We start from the raw sequence: 22,621 nt of genomic DNA, 5'->3' as shown, positions 1-22,621 counted from the left end.
GTACAGTTTGGGAACAAATGAGCTCAGAACACGATCAGAGTTTTACTGGTTTGGGTTTTGCTGTCTTTGTCATGGACTGAAACAGCACAAGATTGCCGACTTCACTCTGCTGGAAGGCCATCGCAAACCTGGAGACCAGCTGTGCACTGCTATGTCCTGAATGCAGATATCTATAAGAGAGCTGTTTGGATTGTTGCCACAGCGATACGCCTGGTTTAGAACTAAACAAAAATACAATGCACACAACAAATTAGCTACCACCAGGAATCAGAAGAGGTTGAACAGAGCAAGAACTATTTTTAAGTTCACTTGCAAAGTTATGCAAATATACAAATTAGAAGAGGGAAACTACAGCATGCTTTGGTGGATAAAACAAAGTGGGCAAGGCCAGTCCAGGCTCTGTCACTGGTGAGGCAAAGCTCCTCAGCTCGCCTGGTTTCCTCAGCAGCTCAATGAAGGTGCGGTGCTATAGAAGCATTTAATAACTCAGAGGGACTGAAGAGTGCCAGTTCTATAACCAACACACAAGAATCATTCTCTCTCTCTCTCTCTCTCTCTCTCTCTCTCTCTCTCTCTCTCTCCCTCTCTCTCTCTCTCCAGGGTTTCTATGTGTAACAGTTGGTGAATTCACTTTGTAGACCACGCTGGCCTCAAACTCACAGAGATCTGCCTGTCTCTGTTTCCCCAATGCTGGAATTAAAGGTGTGTGCCACCACCACCCAGCAGGAATCATTCTTGATATTTTCCACATTGCAAATAACAACTGAGTCTTCTAAATGACATGTATCTTCAAATACCAACAGAGACAACACTGAATCCTGTAGAGAAGAGAAAGCAGGTAAAGGGAAAGACATAGAGAAGGCCATGAGTCTTTAAAGAAGAAGAGCAATCAATATGATGGATAAAGGCAGGGAGCCTAGGCTGGTTTGTTACTTATCTGTGTATGACTGGTTACTATAAGCTGATCAGCTTAAACAACATTCACTTAGCTTAGTCTTGTCTTCAGCCAGTCAGAATCCAGATCCTGCCAGCTTCAGAGACCTCTACATGTGTGCATTCACACCCTGCTCACGACTAGATCCCATCTGAAGGCTCAAGGGGGAGATGATAACTTCCATACACATGGGGTTGTAGCTGGGGTTCAGTTGTCTGGGGCAAGGAGGATCTCCATCCTGGCTTTGGGTGGCGGCTGCTCTCAGTTCCTCGCCAGGTAGACCCTCTCAGTTTGTCATCTCACTTCTAAAACGCCAGCAAGATGGAAGTTACACCATAACATGAATCTTAAAAGGTCTTATTAATAAAAATAAACCCAGAGCCAGGTATTGGGGTGAACACTGAAAGATCAGAGAGACAGAACAGGCCACAGCTAACCTCACCTCGCCAACTTCTCAGCCAATACTGTTTCCTCAAACTGGAAGCCTCTAAGTCCTCATCCAGAATGGATCTCAGCTGAACTGCTGCTCAAAAGCCTAAAAGCTTAACCAGGCTCTAGTTCCTGGTTGTCACGCCTTACATACGTATCTGTTTCCTGCCATCACTTCCTGGGATTAAAGTTATGTGTCACCATGCCTGGCTGTTTCCAGTGTGGCTTTGAACTCACAGAGATCCATATGGATCTCTACCTCCAGAAGGCTAGGATTAAAGGTATGTGTGCCACCATTTTCTGGCCTCTGTATCTAGTGGCTGTTCTGTTCTCTGACCCCAGATATGTTTATTAGTGTTCACAATATATTGGGGAACACAATATCACCACCTTGCACCTTTGGAAATCTGCTGTGGAAGTTATGTTTTCTCAATACTGATGCATTTAACTGGCTGGAAACTGGTATGCCCTGGGTGTCAGACATGGGGTAGGAAGGTGTAATGTTTGCCCCACTGGCTTTCAGGTCTTTATCTGCCTACTCATTTCTTTTGGAATAAGACTGTTTACTCTATGGTAAGTAGAAAGTATGTAACTTGTTCTTTCAAGGAACCACCCCTGAGTTTGTCTAGAATCACAGAGAAGACTTTGAACTTGCACTTTTGAGTAACAGTAGAGTCCTTAAGAAGGAATGCTGACTCTAAGTGCATTTGGTATTGTAAGATGAGCATGGGCCTGTGGAGGCCAAGGTCAGCTTGGATTTGGACTGTTTCTCCAAGGGCTCGTGTAGTACAGGGTTAGCCCCCAGCTTGGTGCTATTGGGAGGTGGTAGGAACATCAAGAGGTGGGGCTAGTGGAAGATCTCTAAGAGCCGGGGCGTTGAAGGGAACAGTGGGACTCCAACTGCACTTCTCCCTTTTTCTTTCAAGTTCAGACCACCATGAAGTGGGTGCCTTTGCTCTGCCGCAGGTCTATGCTGTGATGTGCTGCTCCATCACATGTCCAAAAGTTCTAGGGCCACCCAACCATGGACTGAAAGTGCCTGAACTATCAGATCAAGTAAACCTTTCATGTTTACAAGTTGATGTTTCAGGTGTTGTGATGTAGTGATGGAAAGATAACTGATAGGGAGATTGTTCTCCTCACTTTACTTATGGGAACACAGAGGGGACTTATGTCCACAGAGTCACACAGCTACAAGATGGCAGAGCTTCAGCATCACTTTAGTCTCTCATTACAGAGGAAAGATAGAATACAAAACGAGGTGGCCTTCAATGGAAGCTGGGTGTTGTAGAATGCTTGATGACTTAGCAAAGGTTCAAAGTACCGAAAAGATGAGTTGAAAAATCACTAACATTATTTATGTGGAAAATTATTTTTCAAGAAGATCAAATGAAAATAGTGATGATAAAGAATGCAGTAAATAAATGAGTGAGTGAGCGTTAAAAACAAACTGAAATAACTCATGAAAAGAAACTGTAAAAATGATCGCTACTTCAGATCCAGAGCTTTAGAGTTGGAGAGATGCACCCACAGTTGTCAGAAGACTGAGAATCCAGGAACCATGTCAGTGATCTTCAACTCTGGACCTTAGCTCCATCTATGGTGGTTGTTTTTGTTTGGTTGCTTGCTTTTTGTCTGTATGTATATATGCTTGCATGAGTTCGTGTGCACTATGTGTATTCAAGAGGCCATGGAAGCCAGAAGAGGGCATGGGATCCCTGAGAACTGAGGTTATAGACAGTTGTGAGCCACATGTGGGTGCTAGAAACTAAAGGCAGGTCCTGTGCAAGAGCAGGAAGAGTTCTTAGTCATTGCACCATCTTTCCAGCCCCTGTACGGGTTGTAAAACATAAGGAAGTCCAGGAAACTTTGGGTTCAATAGGGCCTGACTGATGAAGTCAACCTCTCTTCCTTTATCTTGAGGATTCATGGGTTATTTGAAGCTCGTAGGGGTTAGGGGCAGCAGGGGCTACTTCATAGACCAGAAGCAAGTCTGGGGGACTGTGTAGAGCCAAGGCTCAGAAGGCCTGGGAAGAATGAGGAGAAAGACAGAAGTACAAAATGCAGTAGGGATTCTGTTTCTGTAAAACTGCCCTACATACACATTCATTATAAAATATGCAAAGATATCTGTCCAAGAATATTCATGGGAACAGTGTTTGCAAGAGAAAGTATTCTTCACAGATGGAGGGTAGAGTCAATGGTGTCATCCTTATTACTGCCACACAATAGAAAATCACGGGACTTAAAATAATTAAGAAGATCAGACTGGTCTGTTCCTGTGAAAACACCCTTAAGAGAAACTGTCAAATGATAACATGTTCCAGAGAACAGCCTAACTGCCTGTAGTTTGTCAAGAGGAACATTTGGATGCACAGTCAATGAAGTATTAAGGCTGTTTTGGAATAGGTGATTGGAGCATTGAAGAGTCATGGAGGGAGAACTGGATTTCTATTCTTAAAATCGCATGCTGTGGTACTTCCCCCACCCCCGTGAGGCTGTATCTCCTTTGAATAAAGTAGTTTTAAAATGCATGAAAAGGGGCTGGGGAGATGGCTTGACTAGGAAAGTGCCTATAACTGCCAGGATCTGAGTTCAATCCCCAGCACCGATTAAAAGCTAGGAGTGACAGGGTACATCCATTACCTCAGTGCTGGGGAGTCAGAGTAAGCAGATCCCTGAGGCTTTCTGGCTGTAGCCAGTCTAGCAAAATCAGCAAGTTCCGGGTTTAATGAGAGACTATGTGCCAAAGAATGAGATGGAAAGCCATGGAAGAAAACATCTGATATTCACCTTTAGCTACCATTGAGGCACATATGTGTACATGCACACACACACACACACACACACACACACACACACACACACACACACACACAAATACATGAAAGGATTTCCAATTGCTTCCTTGCTTCATTATAGTCTCTTTAAATATCTGGCTCTTAAAATTACTTACAGACGGCATTTTTTAAGGACTTGGGATCAGAGAGCAAAATAGAGACGTACCACATTTAATACCTGCCGAGAGACAATGGTGCTAGGACGTAAGAGAAACTAGTAAGTCTTAAGAACCCCAGACTTCAATAGACAAAAGGGGAACCGAAATCACAGAAAAAGAGCCAACCTGTACCAGGTGAGAAGGGAGGAGTTGAGGAACAGACACAACATAAGATAAAAGAATTACACAAAATAGCAAAAGTTGTTTTAAAATCCAGAATGGAATACACAAAGCCTGTGGTCACTTAGTGAACCCTCCTTGATCCCTAGAAAGGCTTGTCCCCAGCAGTGGCCCAAATGCTTAGTTTAATATGTAGCTTCTCTTTTTTTCACTGAGCCTCAACTACCCCATTTAGGAGGAAAAACAATCTTCTTGTTCACAGTCCGAAGACTCTTATCAGTGATTCTCCTCCCTAATTGACTGAAAAAAAGTTGCAAACCATAAAACAATAGGCTCCATAAATCACAGTTCAAACTAAAGCCTAAAATTGCAACCATGCAAACCACACTCACAAATGAGGCTCAGAAGGGCCCTTTAGCTCAAGTCTCCCTCTATGGGACACGATCACTGCACATACAGTATTCAGAGCTCTGGAAAGAAATAAGAAAATGCAGGTGACCCTGCACATTCAATAGCTGATTGGACATTCTGTAAAAGATAACTGCATCTGGGCCCAGGGTGAAACTCCGTGGTCAAGTCTCTGCTTGGATGCTTGAGGCCCTGCCTTTCTGTTATCACAAAACAAAAACCAGGAAACATCTGCACTGAACATGTGGGGGCTCCTCTCACCCATATTCTCTAAAGTTGGGCGTCACAGGTACTCACACCGCACTAGTTAGTATTGTGCCGGGTAGTGCAAGCAAGCTGGAGAGGCGCCGCAGGATGTGCAGTTTACAGGCAGATGCTTGAATACCTGCAGTGGGTTTTGCTATCTATGCCAGGGCGGGTTCTACTTCTCAGGAGGTCGGGTGGGACACCAAAGAGACTGGAGGATTTGGAGGCACAATGATCTGCTCGGCAGGTTACTGAATATATAACCTTTAATATTTATTCTGCCCTCTCCTCCCCCATTCAGAACCAGAACTGGTGGTCTTCTCCCACGGGAGAAATGGCTGTAAGAGCAATATGCTAACTAGAGTAATATAATTATCCCCTCACCCCTGTATTTATCTCTTAGTCTCTACTGGTGTAAAATCCTTTATATTCTCACTCAAAGTGAACAATAGGTGATTTTGCCTATCCTTACAAATTCGCTCTAACAGTGAGTAACATAAATAACATCAAAATCCTCTGAGAGGGCGTTCTCTGCCAGCCACCTCAGCCTGACTCACTTCTCATCCCATCCGAGATGGCGTGCCCTTATTACTCAGCTTCAAATCAAAGGGAATCGCCCTAGAACTCTGCAGCTTCCTCAGGAGACAGTGACAAATGGGTTTGCTCAGTATATTTCTAATCCTCCTGCTGTTTTTTGGAGAAGGGTTCTTTTTAAACACATGAGCATTGTAGTGATAGAGACCAACACATACATGCTTTTACTGTTTCATTATACACCTGGCTTTCTCTTTTCCTTAATCGAGATTCGTAGGGTAAATGATTTGGCCACTAGGACACCTTAGCCCGTTCAGAGGTGAAACTTTCCTAAATAGGCATCATTTTCACAGATGGCTTGCTCTATTTTTGTTTTACATTTTTTTTATTTTGTAATCAAAATGGTCTGGTCACAAAAAAGTAGAGTTGGCTTATTGACAAAAGTCCAATCAGTAGATGTTCCAGTTGGATTTCTGTTGCTGTGATAAACACCATGAACACAGGCAACTGGGCAGAGAAAAGGGTTTATTTCAGCTTGCACTTCCAGTTTACAGTCCATCATTGAGGGAAGTCAGGACAGGAACTCAAGACAGCAACCTGGAGGCCGGAATGCTGCTTCTGGCTCCCTCACTGGCTCATGCTCATCTAGCTTTCTTACACAGCCCAGGGCCATCTGCATATAGATGGTGGTGCTCACAGTGGCCTGGGTCCTCCCACATCAATCGAGACAGTCTCTACAGACCTGGTCACAGGCCAATCTGACCTAGAAAATTCCTCAGTGAAGGTTCCCTCTGCCCAAGTGATTCTACTGTTGTGTCAAGTTGGCAACAGAAACTGACCAGCATAGCAAGGGTCCTTCAGTCTAAGGGTTTCAAGACCAGATGAGCCAGGTAATTACACACATTTAGAGAAATGTTCTCCCTCTCTGTAGTGAGATTCATGCAAAAGCCCACTCCTTACACATGGCTATCATCGCATGTCCAAGGCACTGCCCTTCCACATCTCCCTCCTTCAGCTCCTGTTCTTTCCTCTGCCATGCACCCTTGCTTGACAGTTCCTCCACACCTTACCCTACCGCCTCTGCCCTCTTCCTCAGGCTTAGATGTTACTGCTTCTGCCATGCCTTAGATCCTAACACTACCAGAAAAGTCTTGTCATTGAAATCTCTCACACACAGAAGGTCACTTCCCCCACCCCCCTTTTTTTCATGCCTTAATTTCAACTGCCCTATGCTTAATTAAATCAAGATATTCAGCCCCTTGATAGATTTCTTTGTCTTTGCACACTAACTGTGTCTGTTCCCTGCTGGATTTCCTTCCTTCCCTGCGTTACCTGAGTCCGTGGTAGAGATTCCCAAAGCCTCTGTGGTCTCAGGTAGCCCATTTCTGCCTGGGTTATCCCATTTCTGTCTGCTGCTGAATCATCTTTACTCAACTTGCCATTGACTGTAATGAAATGTCCCCACAGGCTCTTGTGCTTGGCCACTTGGTTCCCAGCTGGCGGTGCTGGGTGGGTGGCTATGTAACTTTTAGGACTTGGGGCCTTCAGGACAGATAGAGGTCAGGAGGGGTGGGCCTTGAGAGTCATGGCCTGGGCCTGCTTGTAGCTTGGGCTCTCTGCTTCCCAATCATGACACAAGTATCTAGCCACCAGTCTCTACAGCTGCAAGTTGTTCTGGACAATGGAACCCTGAACTCCAGTCCCGAACAAATCCTTTCTTTCTTCTTTAAGTTGCTCTGTCAGGTGTTTGGTTTCAGCATTGAGAAAAATAAGGCCGGAGTCCTCCCCCTAGAGCACCAAACCAGACAGAAGACACTGAACCTCCTCACACTGGCACGGAACTTACATTGTGTGTGTTCTACGGCATCCGCTGAACCCCAGCACAAATTCACGTTTTCTTCTTGCCCCATCAATTCATTACCAAACATCTATTCCTTTCAGGCTTCCTATGCTTAGAAGATGGATTTCTCCCATTATATTTATACTTCAAAACAGTCTTAAGATTACAGAAACATTTCAAGGTCAGCATAAATTTCCCTTGTATTGCAACCATTTGAGAATAAATGACTACCCAGATATCCTGTCCTCCTGTGGTGTTTTCAGCTCGGGTGCTACATGAAGCCAACGTGGCTTGGTGTGGCCCAAACATTCAGATTCTGACCCTCAGACTCAACCCCTGTTGACCCTGTCACACTCAACCCCACTTTCTGCACCTGACCTCACCTACTGCACCCAGCCCCACCTACTGCACCAACCCCACCTACTGCACCAACCCCACCTACTGCACCAACCCCACCTACTGCACCAACCCCACCTACTGCACCGGACCCCACCTACTGCACCAACCCCACCTACTGCACCAACCCCACCTACTGCACCGGACCCCACCTACTGCACCAACCCCACCTACTGCACCAACCCCACCTACTGCACCAGCCCCACCTACTGCACCGGACCCCACCTACTGCACCGGACCCCACCTACTGTACCAATCCCACCTACTACACTAACCCCACCTACTCCACTAACCCCACCTACTGTACCCGACCCCACCTACTCTACCAATCCCACCTACTGAATCTGACCCCACCTACTGAACCAACCCCACCTACTGCACCCAACCATCCCTGATGTATCCAAACCTCACCCTGCTATACCCAAGCCCCCCTTGCTGCACCCAAGCCCCTGCCCTGCCACAGTATCTTTAGACTTGTCAGGTTTTCTTTCTTGATAAAGCTTTGCTGTTCCATCTGACTTGGAAGCCCTTGATGCTTTTCTTAGCTCTATTCATCCTTCAAGATGAGGTAAAATATCTCAGGGGTCAGAGAGGCTTCTAAATCTTTCCCAGGAAACACTAGCTTCATGATCTATATGGAATTTACTGTAGTGTATTGCTTTAGTAATAATCCTTTGAACTTTGTACTTCTCTTATCTGATGTTTCTTGGGGGTACAAATTATACCTATCCTGCATGGGGCTGGAGGTTTATTTTTCTGTCTGATTCACAGGACCTGGAACATAGTAGGTCATTAATATCTGTTTGCCACATGAGTCTACCAGTGTACTCTCTATATTTAAGAGTTTTTTAATGCAAAATAAAAATCTGATAATATTTACTCCTGATTAGAGACATTTTTATTCAATTAAGTTTACATTGCTTATAATGGCCAACAAGTTGGTCTTCTTATAAGTCCTTACTATCCTTTATTAGTTTTCTCTTCTAGCACCATGCAACACATACCTGTGTTCTAGTCATACTGCTTTTATAGTTCCAAATGAAAACATAATTGGTTTCCAGAACTCTTTGCCTATCTGGGGTAGTTTAAACGAGAATGGTCCCTATAGGTTCAGATATTCTAAAAGTTGGTCCCCAGTTGGTGGCACTCTTTGGGGAGGTTTAGGAGGTGTGGCCTTGCTGGAGGAAGTATGCCACTGGGAGTGGGTTTTGAGAGCTAAAAGACTTGTGCCATTTCAAGTCAGCTTTCTCTGACTCCTACTTGTGGTCTGAGATGTGAACTCTCAACCATTTCTTCCTCCATGCCTGGTACCTGCTGCCATGTTTCTCCACTGTGGTGGTGATGGACTATTAATCCTCTGTGCCACTACAGTCTTTACTATGAATCACACACATTTATTAAGAAACATACTGCATTGTACTATATTACAGTTGTTACACTGCTGGGTAGTATGTTCAATTTATGCTTATTGGATGAATGGATAGATTGATGGACATATGAAGGTGTTTCACCTTTAGTTATCATCAGATCCAACCAAATGCTCTAATATACGCAGGCACATGAGTATGCCCAAGTCATAAAGAAAAGGAAGCGAACATCCATGACGACAGTCTCAGCAAGTACTCTGCCACTGCGTTCCTTTCTACATAAGGCCAGCATGTTTGGATGTGCTATATAAGTAGTGTAATTTTAAAGGTTCAAATAAAAGGACAAATTACTCAAAAAATGTTTTGCTATTGTTTACCATAATACTTAAAGTCTACAACTAGATTTCTTTTTCATATATTCAAAATGTCTCCAAAAGAAACTCATCTGAAAGGATTAATGCAATGACAAATAGTCAGAAGCCACTCGGGACAGAATAAGTTCTTGAAGGAATGAGCACGGAGCAGCTGAACTCCCAAGTGAACTAGGAGGGAAGATATTTGGGGCCTAACTTACTATTGCCCAGGAGGCAGTCTCCTGGACACTAGGGACAGCTGACACCAGGTTTAAAAGGTCTTGGTGTGAAAGCTAAGATGAATTGCAAGGGGAGGCAGAGACAGGTTACAGACAGATCCTTGGTCTGTTTCCTGTCACTTGACTAAAAATATGTTCCCTCCCAAGAGTGTTATCAGTCTCATAAGTTAATGTAAATAATGCCTTAGACATGACTTTTCTCTGACATGTGCTTACTTATGTGGATACACTTTCTTGATTCTGAAAACTTATTCTCTAGTCCTGGGTGCAGTCTCACTACAATGTCATGTGCTTGCTACAGATGGACAGGGCGAAGATAATCCGAGTCCTTCAAAGGGCTGTCAGCCTGAACTCCTGCCTTCTCAGTGTTCAGTCCGATGTGCAGTCCTGTGGCTGTCCTGTTTCTAATTATTGTAGCCCTACATATCACGTGGAGCTGTTCTTGAACTTCCCAGAACTAAAGTAAAGCAGAGCATCCGTCCTTGAGCTGGAATGACTACCCTCTTGGTACTGTAACCAGCTTCACATTACAACACTCCCACACATTTAGAAGGCCCTGGGAATGTTGCAAAGTGGATATATATATATATATATATATATATATATATATGTATATATATATATTATTTTCCCATTAGAGTTTCATTCAGGAACACTGTTCCTGGGGAGTTGTCACTAGAACTACAAGTATGTGATGTAGTCTTACAAAGGAGTTAGATAAGAAGGGCCAGTAGGTTTTGTCCTTTCTAACTCAAAATCATGGAAAAGTGAGATTACAGTGAGTAAAAATACATGTGGGTTGTAGATCAGTGTGCCTTGGTGAGAGAGGAAAATGTGGCCTTCTGCAGGCCCAGGGTGCAAACCAGGGGGATGCTATCCAGAGAGCATCATGCCAATAGCCAGGAATGAGTAAAGCTCCTGAAAGAATGAATTTCTCCCGTGGGCCATCTCAGGTACCCTGGGAGTGCACCCTCCATTTCCACAAGGAAGTTATTGTGCTGTTCATGGTTTACAGCTACAGGTATTGCTTCTGTGTTAGTGGCTCTTCCACTGGGCTTTTATTTTCTACTTCTAGCCTTTACTAAAAGAACCATCGAGAAGATAAGGTGACACCTGAGGAGCCATGACTGCATCCAGGCCACCCTTGCTCTCTGCAAGGGAAGACTTCCAAAATGAGGGTTTCTGACCAGCAAGGGTCTTTAGTTTTCATAAATCCAAATTTATCCGTTTTTGATCAGTGATTTATGTGTCCTTTCAACATTTTTTTCCTGATTCAAGATTGTCACTTTTTCCACCTCCACTACGTTTAGCCAGGTATTTCAAGGGCGTTTATTAATAGGGAATTTTCTCTCCACTGAAATGCCTTGAAACCTTTCTTTAAAGAAAAAAAATCAATTGATATGTGTGGATCTACTTCTGGTTGCTTTCTTTTGCCCCATCGATCTATTTATCTCCTCTTGGAACAATTAACACCATATGAAGTCCTAAGCTTTAGAGTAACTCCAGAATCTGATAGTACAGCTCTCCAGCCTCCTTCTCGTTGAGTATTGATTCAGAGCATCAGGACCCTGTGCTCCTCCTTATGACTTTGAGTCAGCTTGCCAAGCACTGCAACTTGAGTCAGTGGGGCTCTGGGTCACAGTGGCAGTGGTTCTACAGCGACACTTACAGTAATTAATTGAGTTTATCACTTGCTTCTCTATCCAGATTTTCTTTAATCGGCAATATCTTCAGCATAGATATCTTCTATAAATTTTGATAAGCATTATTTCCAAGCATTAATTTAATTTACTATTAATTAAAGTTAAACTTTCAATAAAATGACTATATGTACTCCATCACCTGAGAAAGGGTCCTCCTAGTCTTTTAATGAAATTTTAATTTTAATCATCGATGCAAGTTGCATGTAATCAAATGCTTTCCTGAACTTATTGGCAGTATCATGAATTTTCTCCTTTATCCTGTCATTGTGGCAAGCACATTATTAGTTAAAAGACATGCCATTAACCTTAAACTTGGCTCCAATGTGTAATCTTTTTATATTTCTAGATTTAATCTGCTAATATTTTTTTGGGAAACCTGAATTTCTCTTCACCAGGGTCTTGTTGGGTGAGGTCATTCATATGTGGGTCGTCTTTCACAGGGTGTGGTGGTAGGAGCTGGGAAGGCTTACCCTTGTGCTGGCTTTTAAGAGTTATGGAAGAATGCCTTGTTCCTTAAGCATGTAACATTGGGATCAACAACATCGAACACAGTTTTCTTCCTGGGAAGTTTTAAAATTATAAATGCCATTTAAGGGATGTGAGTTCATGTTTTCTAGCTCATCTTCTGTTGGGTTTGGTGAGCTTATTCGTTGCAGATCCACTGTGTAGTTTTACTGGCTTGAGGTTTTTATTACCGTGCTGCCTCATCATCTTTCAGTGTCTGCAGGACTTGTACCCAATATTGGCAATTGGTATGTTCCCTTTTCCTTGATTTATGAACTCTGTGGTTTAGAAAAAACTGCTTGGTTTTAATTTCATCTATTCGTTGTAGACTTCTAAGATATTGTTCTTTATTTTTCTCCTTGAATTATTTTGAGTTTAATTTTTTCTTTTTCTCAATTTGTAAGTTAAAATCATAGTTCATATTTTTAACATTAGCATTTAGCTCTACACAGTCCCCTAAGAACACTGCTTTGATCACATCCCACAAATTTAGAAACCTTGCATTTTCTTTATTGTTTAATCTGAAATATTCTTTACTTCTATTATGATTTTGTAACTGTCCTGACACAAATTAAGATGCTTTAAAGAAACACTTTGTGTCTCTCAATCTGACTATCTGACTATTAAAAAAAAATGGACACCAAAGAAATGGGCCTTTAACCAGGCATCTCATGAGGAGAGAAAGAAAAAGAACCAGCCAGAGCGGAGACTTGTCTCCATGCAAGGGTTTTCACACAGTTCTACAGGATGAGAGTGAAAACCAGACAATGAGGGGTTAATGATGGGCAGAACCACATCCTGAGCTGATACTTAGATGTGCACACATTCTTAGTCCTCTATTTAAATTTGATCTCACTTCATGACCCTGAAGAAGGGCTTGAGGAGTTGGCATGGATCTCTTTGGCTCTCTTCCCAATGTGGCCACATTGAAGAAAACTCCTTTTCCTGCTTCCTGTTTTTATTTGTCTCTTTCAGTTGACTTACTGAGGACAGGTGGCTGGACCTGACTTGGGGCACAAGGTTGTGACCTCACCAAGTTCAACAACACTTTTATGTTACAAATTGTTTAATTTCCAATTACATGAGGCTTTTCTACCAAACATACTATTGACTACTCATTAAGTTCTAATTGAACTAATAGAATGTACTTATTATAATTGGTACCTGAAGTTATTGGTATTCAACTTTATGGTACACAGATTGATTGCTACCTTTGTAAACATTACATGGGTACTTTAAGAGAATATGCATTCTTCTGATGTTAGGCATAATGGGCTACAAATTATAGCTAAGCTAAGCTTTTTCAAATCTTCTACATCACTGTTTATTTTCTTGGTATGTTTGTATTATTTATTATAGAGGGCTGTAAAAAAATCTCTAATCTGATGAATATTTATCTATTCTTTTAGCTTTATACTACTATCTTTCAAATCTTATTCATTTGAAGTCTGTTGTTGGGGCACATGCTTAGGATTTTCATGGCTTCTAGATGATCAGACTGTTTTTTCATTACATAAAATATCCCTATTTTATGTAAGTATTTTAACTATAAAAAATCTTCTTGAGACAGGGTCTCACTCTGTAGCCTTAGCTGGCCTGGAACTTGCTATATAGACCAGGCTGCTCTCGAAATCACCAAGTTCTGCGAGCCTCATGTCTCCTGAGTGCTGGGATTAAAGGCATATACCAGAATGATTTTAAAAAATTACATATGGAGGGAGATCAAGGAACAACTTGGAAGTAACAGTTCTCTCCTTCCACCATTTGAGTCTCTTGGGTCAAACTCAGCAGGCGCCTTATCCAATCCAGCCACCTCACTAGCACCCAGGTATCCTTTTTCTTTAAGTCATATAATCTGATACTAATAGAATCACACATTCGTGTGAATGTACGTGTGTGTGTGTGTGTGTGTGTGTGTGTGTGTGTGTGTGTGTGCGCATGCATATGTGTGAACCTGTGTGTAGAAGCCAGAGGACAACCTTAGCTGTCATTCCTAAGTCACTGTCCACTTTCCACTTTGTCTTTTGAGACAGGGTCTCTCATTGGCCTGTAGCTCACCAAGCAGGCTAGGATGGCTGGCCAATAATGTCCAAGGATGCATCTCTCTCTGTCTCCCAACCCTAGGATTACAAGCATTTGCCCCCAGGCCCATGTGGGCTCTAGGGAATCAAACTCAGGTCCTCATGCCTGTATGACATGCACTGTACTTACAGCTGTCACTCTGGCCCTCATACTAGTTTTTTTCAATCAGTTTCCCAATTGTTTCTTTCTTCCTACTTGTATCTTCATCTCTGAGCTGCAGCTCTAGTGTTATAATTGCGGCTCACCTTTCATCAATCTGGGGGTCTGCCAAGTGCTCTCCACTTCTTAAGCGGGTTTCCACTGCCTCCAGTTTATCAGCCTTCCTCCTCTGGGCTGCAGGTTTCGTTTCGTGTTTCCTGCCTGCTTGACCACTGAGGACCAGCTCTGCTTGAGAAACCTGGCAAATTTCTCTGCAGTCCAGTGGGCACCACCACATCAACAATGAGGTTAGAACCCCATCTGCAGGGAGGGGGTCCCTTTTCATTCTGACCTTCTTGGAATACTCTTTCCTGAGCCCTTGGATGGCAGTGTTCTCTTCACATCTCCGTGGCTGTTCTCATCAGTTTCGCCACTGTGCAAACCACTGCACAGCTGACGTGGGTTTGGGCACAGATGGCTATATACTCTCCCCTGGCTCGCTCTCTCCCACAATTCACTCCCTTCATTTCCAGCTTCCCTCGCAGAGCTTACCTCTGGGTTCTGATACCTCAAGACAAACAGACTGATGCTTTTTAAATGCCAACAGGGCACACTGCCCTACCTGTAGGTGTGCCTGGTTAGAAAGCTTCCTTGCTTATAGCACTGCTTATGGATCTAACATTAGAGCTATGGATCAAATAGGTAACGGTTAACGCTGGGAAGGTTGGGGGATGGAAGGGGAAAGAAACAAAGGAACAAACTGGTAATTATTGTAACCATTTTTAGAAACTTAAGGAAACAGATCTGATTGTAAAGTGTTCCATGCAAACCATTGAAATTGTATAAACATAAACAGCCCAGGTTCTCTGGGGCCACTTGTTTGAAAAGGTGGTCACAGTTTCTTCATTGCGCCAACTTTACACATCCATTCCAGGTCATCAGACCCATTTGAAGCAAGGCTCCCAGTATTTGACCTCCATGCACTATGTAAACCAGATTTTTTTTTCCCCTGATTTTACTATCTTCAGAAGATATCCCATGAAGAGGAGCAGTCATTCCATAGTCCTTCATTGCCATAGGGAAAAACTAATGTACTGTTTGTCTCTATAAATCAACTGAATCCCTGTAGACCCCATATCTCTTGTCCCTTTATTCAGAGATTAAATTCCTTTCACTTTCTGGCTCTTTGTCAGTTTCCAGTTTTGTTTTGTTAGTTTGTTTTTTTTGGTTGTGGCTTTATATGTTTTTCAGTTTCTGTGACCACTATGTGTTGGAAGGTTAATTCAATATAAGCAACTGTTACTGGAATCATAATTATTACATGACCTTGTAAACGGCTTTGCTACAATGTAATTTGCATGCCATGACACATTTTCATTTAAAGAATACAATTCAATATTCTACTTTACACCATAGTTATACAGCCAGCACCACAGTCATTTTTAGGTTTTAATATCTCCAGAAGACACTCCAGAAAGAGGAACAGTCATTCCATAATCCTTCGTCGCCACAGGCAAACACTAATGTAATTTTTATCTCTATAAATCAATTAGAGAGAATTCATATAATGGGATAATGCAACTCACAGTCTTTTGCAATTGTTTTCTCTAATTTAGCATAATGATTTCAAGGTTTATTATATGAGAACATGTGTTTACATTTTTCTTGGTTCTACACCTAGGAGTGCAGTTGCTGAGCCATATGGTAACTCTATGTTTGACATTATCAATTTGAGAAATCACCAGCACTTTTAGGGAGTACTGTACTGCTGCTGTACATTTCCATCAGCAATGTGTAAGTTCTCCAATTTTTCTACCTCCTTATCAAAACCTGCTATTGCCCATTTTTTTTTATGATAGTCATCTTCATGGATGTTAAATGAACTAACTTCGTGGGTTTGGTCTACATTTCCCTAGTGATTAAGAATGTTGATCTTTTCATGTACTTACCAGTTAACTGCATTTATTGTCTGGTATATATTTGTATATATTTGCTTTTTTAAAGTGGGTTGTTTCTCTTCTTACTGGGTTGTAAATGTTCATCATACATTCTAGATATACATCCCTTATCAGACATGATATCCACACATTCTCATATACATTATTTCTTTTCACTGTCTTTTGTTAAAGGTGTATTGTGCACACGAGTGTGTGTGTGTGTGTGTGTGTGTGTGTGTGTGTGTGTGTGTGTGTGTGTGTGTGTGATGTTCATGTAACTAACAACAGAGTCCAGAAGAGGATGACAGGTACTCTAAAACTGGAGTAACAGGCAGTTGTGATCCATGTAGTGTGGGCACAGATGGCTATATATTCTCCCCTGGCTCTCTCAGGTACTAAGACCTGAACTCTGTTCCTCTGAAGAAGCAGCAAGTGTTCCTGACTACTGAGCCATCTCTCCAGCAGTTCTTTTCATTTTTTTCTTCCTCCCCCTCCTCCTTTCCCCCTTTCCCTCCTCCTCCTCCCCATCCTTCTCCCCCTCCTCCTCTTTCTCCTCCTCCTCCTTTTCTTTTTTTGTTTTTTCAAGATAGGTTTCTCTGTGTAACAGCCCTTGATATCCTGGAACTCACTCTGTAACCCAGGCTGGCCTCGAACTCACATAGATCTGCCTGGCTCTGCCTCTCGAGTGCTGGGATTAAAGGCATGTGCCACCACCTAGCTCGTTTCACATTCTTAATAGTATAATTTACAACATGTTTCTTCTTTTTCTTCTTCCTTCTCTTCCTCCTTTTCTTATTCTCCTGAAGTCCAACCTGTTTATCTTTTATTTTCTGACTTGCATTAAAAAAGGAAATCATTTCCAAACTCATATTTAAAAAGATTAATATCTACATTTCCTACTAAGAGTTATACAACATTGTTTTGTCCATATAATTGTTGATTGTTTATTGAGGTAAACTACTCCTTAGCCCACATATTCATGTTTCATAGTTCAGGAACACAGGTCAGCAATGAACTTCTATGGAATGCAATCCAAAGAATTCTGTACATTCTGAAGTCACTTCACACTCTAGAAAATACCAGCCTTCCTCATCTCTTCAAAGTCCTTCATGGAGTCATTATTCCTGTAGAAATCCGCATACACCTTCTTTCTGGGTTCAGCCACATCAAACTTATAAGAAGCGGCAACTCCCAGGGCCATAATGAATGCACCAACAATGTGAACCCGCAGGCGCTTGGCCAGAAGACCATGCATCTGAGGTTTTGGCAATGCACCAGAATTCATGGTAGTGAATGTCCTCTACACCAACATCCTTCCGGGGTTCTCGCAGAAATGGCAAGTTATACAACTTTTAACTCTTCCATTTGCTTCAGAGTGTTTATATACAGTATGTACAAAGTGTTCAACTTAATTATTCTGGACATGGTTGTCTCAACCTTCCAGCACCATTTAGTCAATATACTGTTCTTTCTCCATTAAACTATCCTCATATACTTATGCATTGATCATAAATGTCAGGGTTTCTCTTGAGGTTCTTCAGTTTTATTCAGTTGACTTATGGTCTATCATTGTGCCAATATCACTCTTTTGGGTGGTATAATTTTGTAGCAAGGTTAAGGCAGCTAAATGTAAATCTTCCAAATTTATTCTTCTTTTTCAAAATAGTTTAGATATTCTGGGCCTCTTGCATGTTCACATAAATTGTAGGGTGAGCTTGTGAATATTAGCAAAAGGAACACTGAGCTTTCCATATGCTTGCACCAAATCTGTAGATCAGCCTAGACATTAAAACTCAAGTTCTACAAGCATAGGCTACATTATACAGCCCTGTGGTGCCCTTCAATGATTTACAGTGTGTATTTTTAAACTGTGGGGTGTTTTTTTTGGGGGGGTTCCTGGTGGCTTAATTTGTTTATAAATAATTTAATATTTTAAATGAAAACATTTTATTGATTTCATTTGTGGACTCTCCATAGCTGGTGTCTTAGGTAGGGTTTCTATTGCTGTGAAGATACACCATGACCATGGCAACTGTTATAAATGAAAACATTTAATTGGAGTGGCTCACTTACAGTTTAGAGGTTCAGTCCATTATCATCATGGTGGGACATAGTGGTATGCAGGCAGACATGGTGCTGGAGAAGCAGTGAAGAGTCCTACATCTTGCAGATAACAGTAAGTGGTCTAAGACACTGTGTAGTATCTGGTGCACATATGAGACCTCAAAGCCCGCCTCCACAGTGACACACTTCCTCCAACAAGACCACACATTTTAATAGTACCACTCCCTTTGGGGGCCATTTTCCTTCAAACCATCACAGCTGGTTCATGGAAATAAATGTGATTTATTAACTGACCGCATATCTTGCACACTTGCTGAGTGTGCTTGTTATTTCTCATGATGTTTTTTTCCCCACAGTTTCCTTCTTAGGAGTCTCATTATGTAACATTCTCTCATCTGTGAGTAAAATAGTTTTACTTCTAGCTTTCTAAAAAAGAAAAAAAACCTGCTCTCTCTCTCTCTCTCTCTCTCTCTCTCTCTCTCTCTCTCTCTCTCTCTCTCTCTCTCTCTCTCTCTCCTACCTGCTCTGGCTAGACCCCCTAGCACAATCTTGAACAGAAGTGCTGTCGGCTAATGACATTGTGCATTTCTGATTGCAGGGATATATTCTATGGATGTCTTCTGGGTCAACAGGGTTGACAGTATTTTATTTGTTGCTCTTCTGTTTAGCTCTTTTCATTTATCACCAGAAGTACTGAAATCAGAAGCCTCCAGATGTAAAATGAAGTTGAATATTGCTTATATGATTTCCAAACACAAACAAATGGAGAATCTAAGGAGTCCTGCTCCTGACAACAACCTTGGTAAGTTTCTTCAGGCATGACATAACCACAGGCAGTAACATAGGGCTTTTTTCTTTGGCAGGGCTGGTGGGGTGACATGCTGCTCCACTGTACCTAGTGCCCAGCCCTGATGCATTGCAGACACTGCTCTCCAAGTTTATTGCCCCCTGGCAGATGGTGCTTTTATCCCTATCTGTGGTCTTGGTGTATCTCCGTCTTGAGGTTTCCTACTCAGAAGATCTTGAAGACTTTCCTTATTGTCAGTTCAGTAGCCATCACTATTTCATTTCCAGTCCTTCCATCTGCGCTGCAGCCTTAAAGCTTCGAGGGTAGCAGGGTGGCGGTGGTGCACACCTTTAATTCCAGCACCCGGGAGGCAGAGCCAGGAGAATATTTGTGAGTTTGAGGCCAGCCTGGTCTACAGAGCAAGATCCAGGACAAAGCACCAAGACTACACAGAGAAATCCTGTCTCGAAAAACCAAAAACCAAAACCAAACAAAACACAAAAAACCTTGGAGGGTCAGCATTTTGTGCAGTCTTAACTGTGTGGTGAGTCAATCCCCAGTACTTGTGCTTACTCATCTGACCTCAGCGCCTCGTGCCACCCACGAGGGAACTGTGGAACACCAGTGCTTTCCTGGTACTCACTTCAGGTTAGCCTCCTGATCACACTAAGCACTTAAGGCCCTGGCTCTGGTTTTTGGCTCATTGCCTTAACCATCTATTCTGGTGCTTGGCCACTTTGCCAGCTCCAGGTTAAGCTCAACTCCCCATACTGTGCTTTATTGCCACTTATTTTTTTTTTTGTTGCTTTTGCTTTTTGAGGTCTAAAAATAGATAGACATTGACTAAAAAAAACTGTGCCATTTGCACACTCCATAAGTTTATACATATACATTAATTTTTATCATTTGAAAATAAAATTTAAAATTTTATGTGTATCAAGTGGAAGCTTCCTAGTTTTCCTTCATAGTCTTCTCCCTTCTCCAAATGAATTTGGTGTGTACTATCCAGTGTGTCTTCTACATTGGTTCCATTTGTATGCATTTTTCAATAATACATAGCCTTATTCTGTGAGTTTTAGATTTTTATGTAGGAACTAAGTACAGCAGTATATAACTGAGTTTCAAGCACTCTGCAGACCGAGGCAGGAGGATTGTTTGAGCCTGAGTCTTTGAGAGCAGCTTGAGCAGTATGGCAAGAACCTGTCTTAAAAATAAACATCATATTTAAGTAATAAGCTGTTCATTCGCCTGCTACAACTCGCAGGTCTGTTTTTATAGTAAATTACTCAAAACATTTAACTTTCATCAGGACAGATTAACCTTACCTCATGCCTAAAACAAAAGAGAACCGCATGGAAACCAGTGTAATTGTGAACAGGGTTACAAAGAAGAGGGTCACGGCTCTGTTGTGGTTGAGACTCCATGTATAAGATACATGATGGAGACTCCATGTACAAGATATATGATGGAGACTCCATGTACAAGATATATGATGGAGACTCCATGTACAAGATATATGATGGAGACTCCATGAACAAGATATATGATGGAGACTCCATGTACTAAGATATATGATGGAGAATCCATGTACAAGATATATGATGGAGACTCCATGAACAAGATATATGATGGAGACTCCATGTACTAAGATATATGATGGAGAATCCATGTACAAGATATATGATTGGCCAAACCAGGACTAAACCTCAAGTCTTCTGATTTCACCACTTTCCCCACTAACCACTGGTTATTAAACTGAGCACTGTGGAGATATCCCAGGGATTATTTCTAAGGATCAAAGGAAAATGTCAAGGAAGTTGGTCTCTGGGCCTCTGTTTCCTTTCACCCAGGGTGCCTCAAATTTCAGTAATCAGGAAGGACTACTGTCTTACACTGCTGTTTGTCGATGCGGGGTACAGTGGCTCAGTGAATGTGTTTCAGCAGGATTTCTCATGAGTTGTTATTTGTAGGGTGGTTTCTTCTATCGCCTTCACAGCATCAGCAAGATGCCATATTTTTGCTAAACTTAATTGATGGTGTCAACCAAATACTCACATTTTATTGGTCCAAGTTGCCAAACAATATTACTATCATCTTTTTATCAACTTATGTATCATGCTAAAATAAGTAACATGCAAGGATTTACTACATAATAGAAGCAGTGGGACTAATACATTACTCTATAAGATGTACATCTTTTATTCTCCTTTGGATCATTCACAAGCATGTTTGAGATGTTAGTCCAAACCAAACTCTTTTTGTTTATCACTATCAGGATTCAGATATTAACTAATAAGACTCTTCACCACATCTAATTCTGAACACTGTGATGAAGTTGAAGGCTAAAATAGTCACAAATGTGTCACCTAACCCTACTTGCCTGACAGGAGAATTCGGGTGACAATGGCTATTATTTTGAAAGCTGACCATACAAAGTTTCTGCAATAAGAGAGACTCATTTTTTTGTTTTCTTTTTTTATTAAGAAATTTTTTATTCATTTTACATACCAAAACAGATCCCCCTCTCATCCCTCCTCCTACTCCCTCCCAGCCTTTCTCCCCAACACACCCCCCATCCCCTCTTCCAAAAGGGTAAGGCTTCCCATGGGATGTCAGCAGAGCCTGGTACATTCAGTTGAGGCAGGACCAAGCCCCTCCCCCCTGCATCAAGGGTGAGCAAGGTGTCCCACCACAGGTAGTGGGCTCCAGAAAGCCAGCTCATGCACCAAGGATAGATCCTTATTCTGGTGCCCCTTAAACAGACCAAGCTACACAACTGTCAACGGAGACTCATTTAAAGAGAATTGTGCATCAGAAATTTTAGTCATATCCCATGGGATATAATTTACATTTACTTATTTCTTCCTTATTAAACATGCAAACCAATTGCACTTGGTAATAATATGCAGACAAGAATCTTAGATTTCTAAAATTATAAATATTTGAAAATATTTGCAAGTCAAAGAAATTTTGGAATTTTCCCTTTCCCTCTTTGCTATAAACAGAAAATAACTGATGATTCAACAGTTTTACCTTAAAATAATCTAAGTGATTATCATGTCAGATAATTATTATAATATCCTTAGAGTTCTAAAGGACTGTCCCTGATACAATGCATTTTTTTCTTTTGTCATGTATATGTATGCTAGAGATTGCTGCAAGCTCATTTCTCAACAGACACGCATAGGTTTTCTTTCTCTTGTTGCACTTTAAAAATATAAATGCACAATGGATTTCCTGAATTGTTAACATTCAACTCGAGAAACACAATTTTGTAGTTCACACTTTGAGCCCTTCAGTCACTCAGGTTTCATAAGTGTGTTAGAGAAACAGACCTGAGTGTGTGCATTTCCTGTGTCTTATTTCTAAAAGTTGGGAATATGCAATGGGCTTGACAACATTGTTGTATAGTGTTTATCAGTGATTTTTCACAAAATTCTTTCTCTTTCTCTCTTTCCAGACAATGATAAGATTACCCTTCTAAGTCTTCACAAGTTAGAAATGATCATGTGACTTTCAGTTGGAACTGTAAGAGCCAGTAT

At 41.7% G+C, this 22,621-nt stretch overlaps 2 protein-coding genes across 2 annotated transcripts in view; both read right to left on the bottom strand.

Annotated features, from left to right (window-relative positions):
• Gpr158 (G protein-coupled receptor 158) overlaps nt 1–22,621 on the bottom strand; it is a 366,630-nt gene that overhangs the window by 68,631 nt on the left and 275,378 nt on the right. The window lies entirely within an intron of this gene.
• On the bottom strand, nt 17,145–18,686 carry LOC128104127 (cytochrome c oxidase subunit 6C-2-like). The gene has a single exon (XM_052728879.1). The coding sequence runs from the start codon at nt 17,511–17,513 to the stop codon at nt 17,298–17,300; it is 216 nt and encodes a 71-aa protein (XP_052584839.1). The 5' UTR covers nt 17,514–18,686; the 3' UTR covers nt 17,145–17,297.

This window comes from Peromyscus californicus, unplaced genomic scaffold, assembly GCF_007827085.1.
Source record: "Peromyscus californicus insignis strain IS unplaced genomic scaffold, ASM782708v3 Scaffold_8__1_contigs__length_139910024, whole genome shotgun sequence".
NCBI classification, from domain to species: Eukaryota; Metazoa; Chordata; class Mammalia; order Rodentia; family Cricetidae; genus Peromyscus; species Peromyscus californicus.
Note: the sequence above shows the minus strand (reverse complement) of the source record. Positions and strands in the feature narration are given on the sequence as shown.

Excerpts from the sequence above, each read along its gene's own strand:
- LOC128104127 (XM_052728879.1), bottom strand. The coding sequence starts at position 17,513 with ATGAATTCTGGTGCATTGCCAAAACCTCAGATGCATGGTCTTCTGGCC.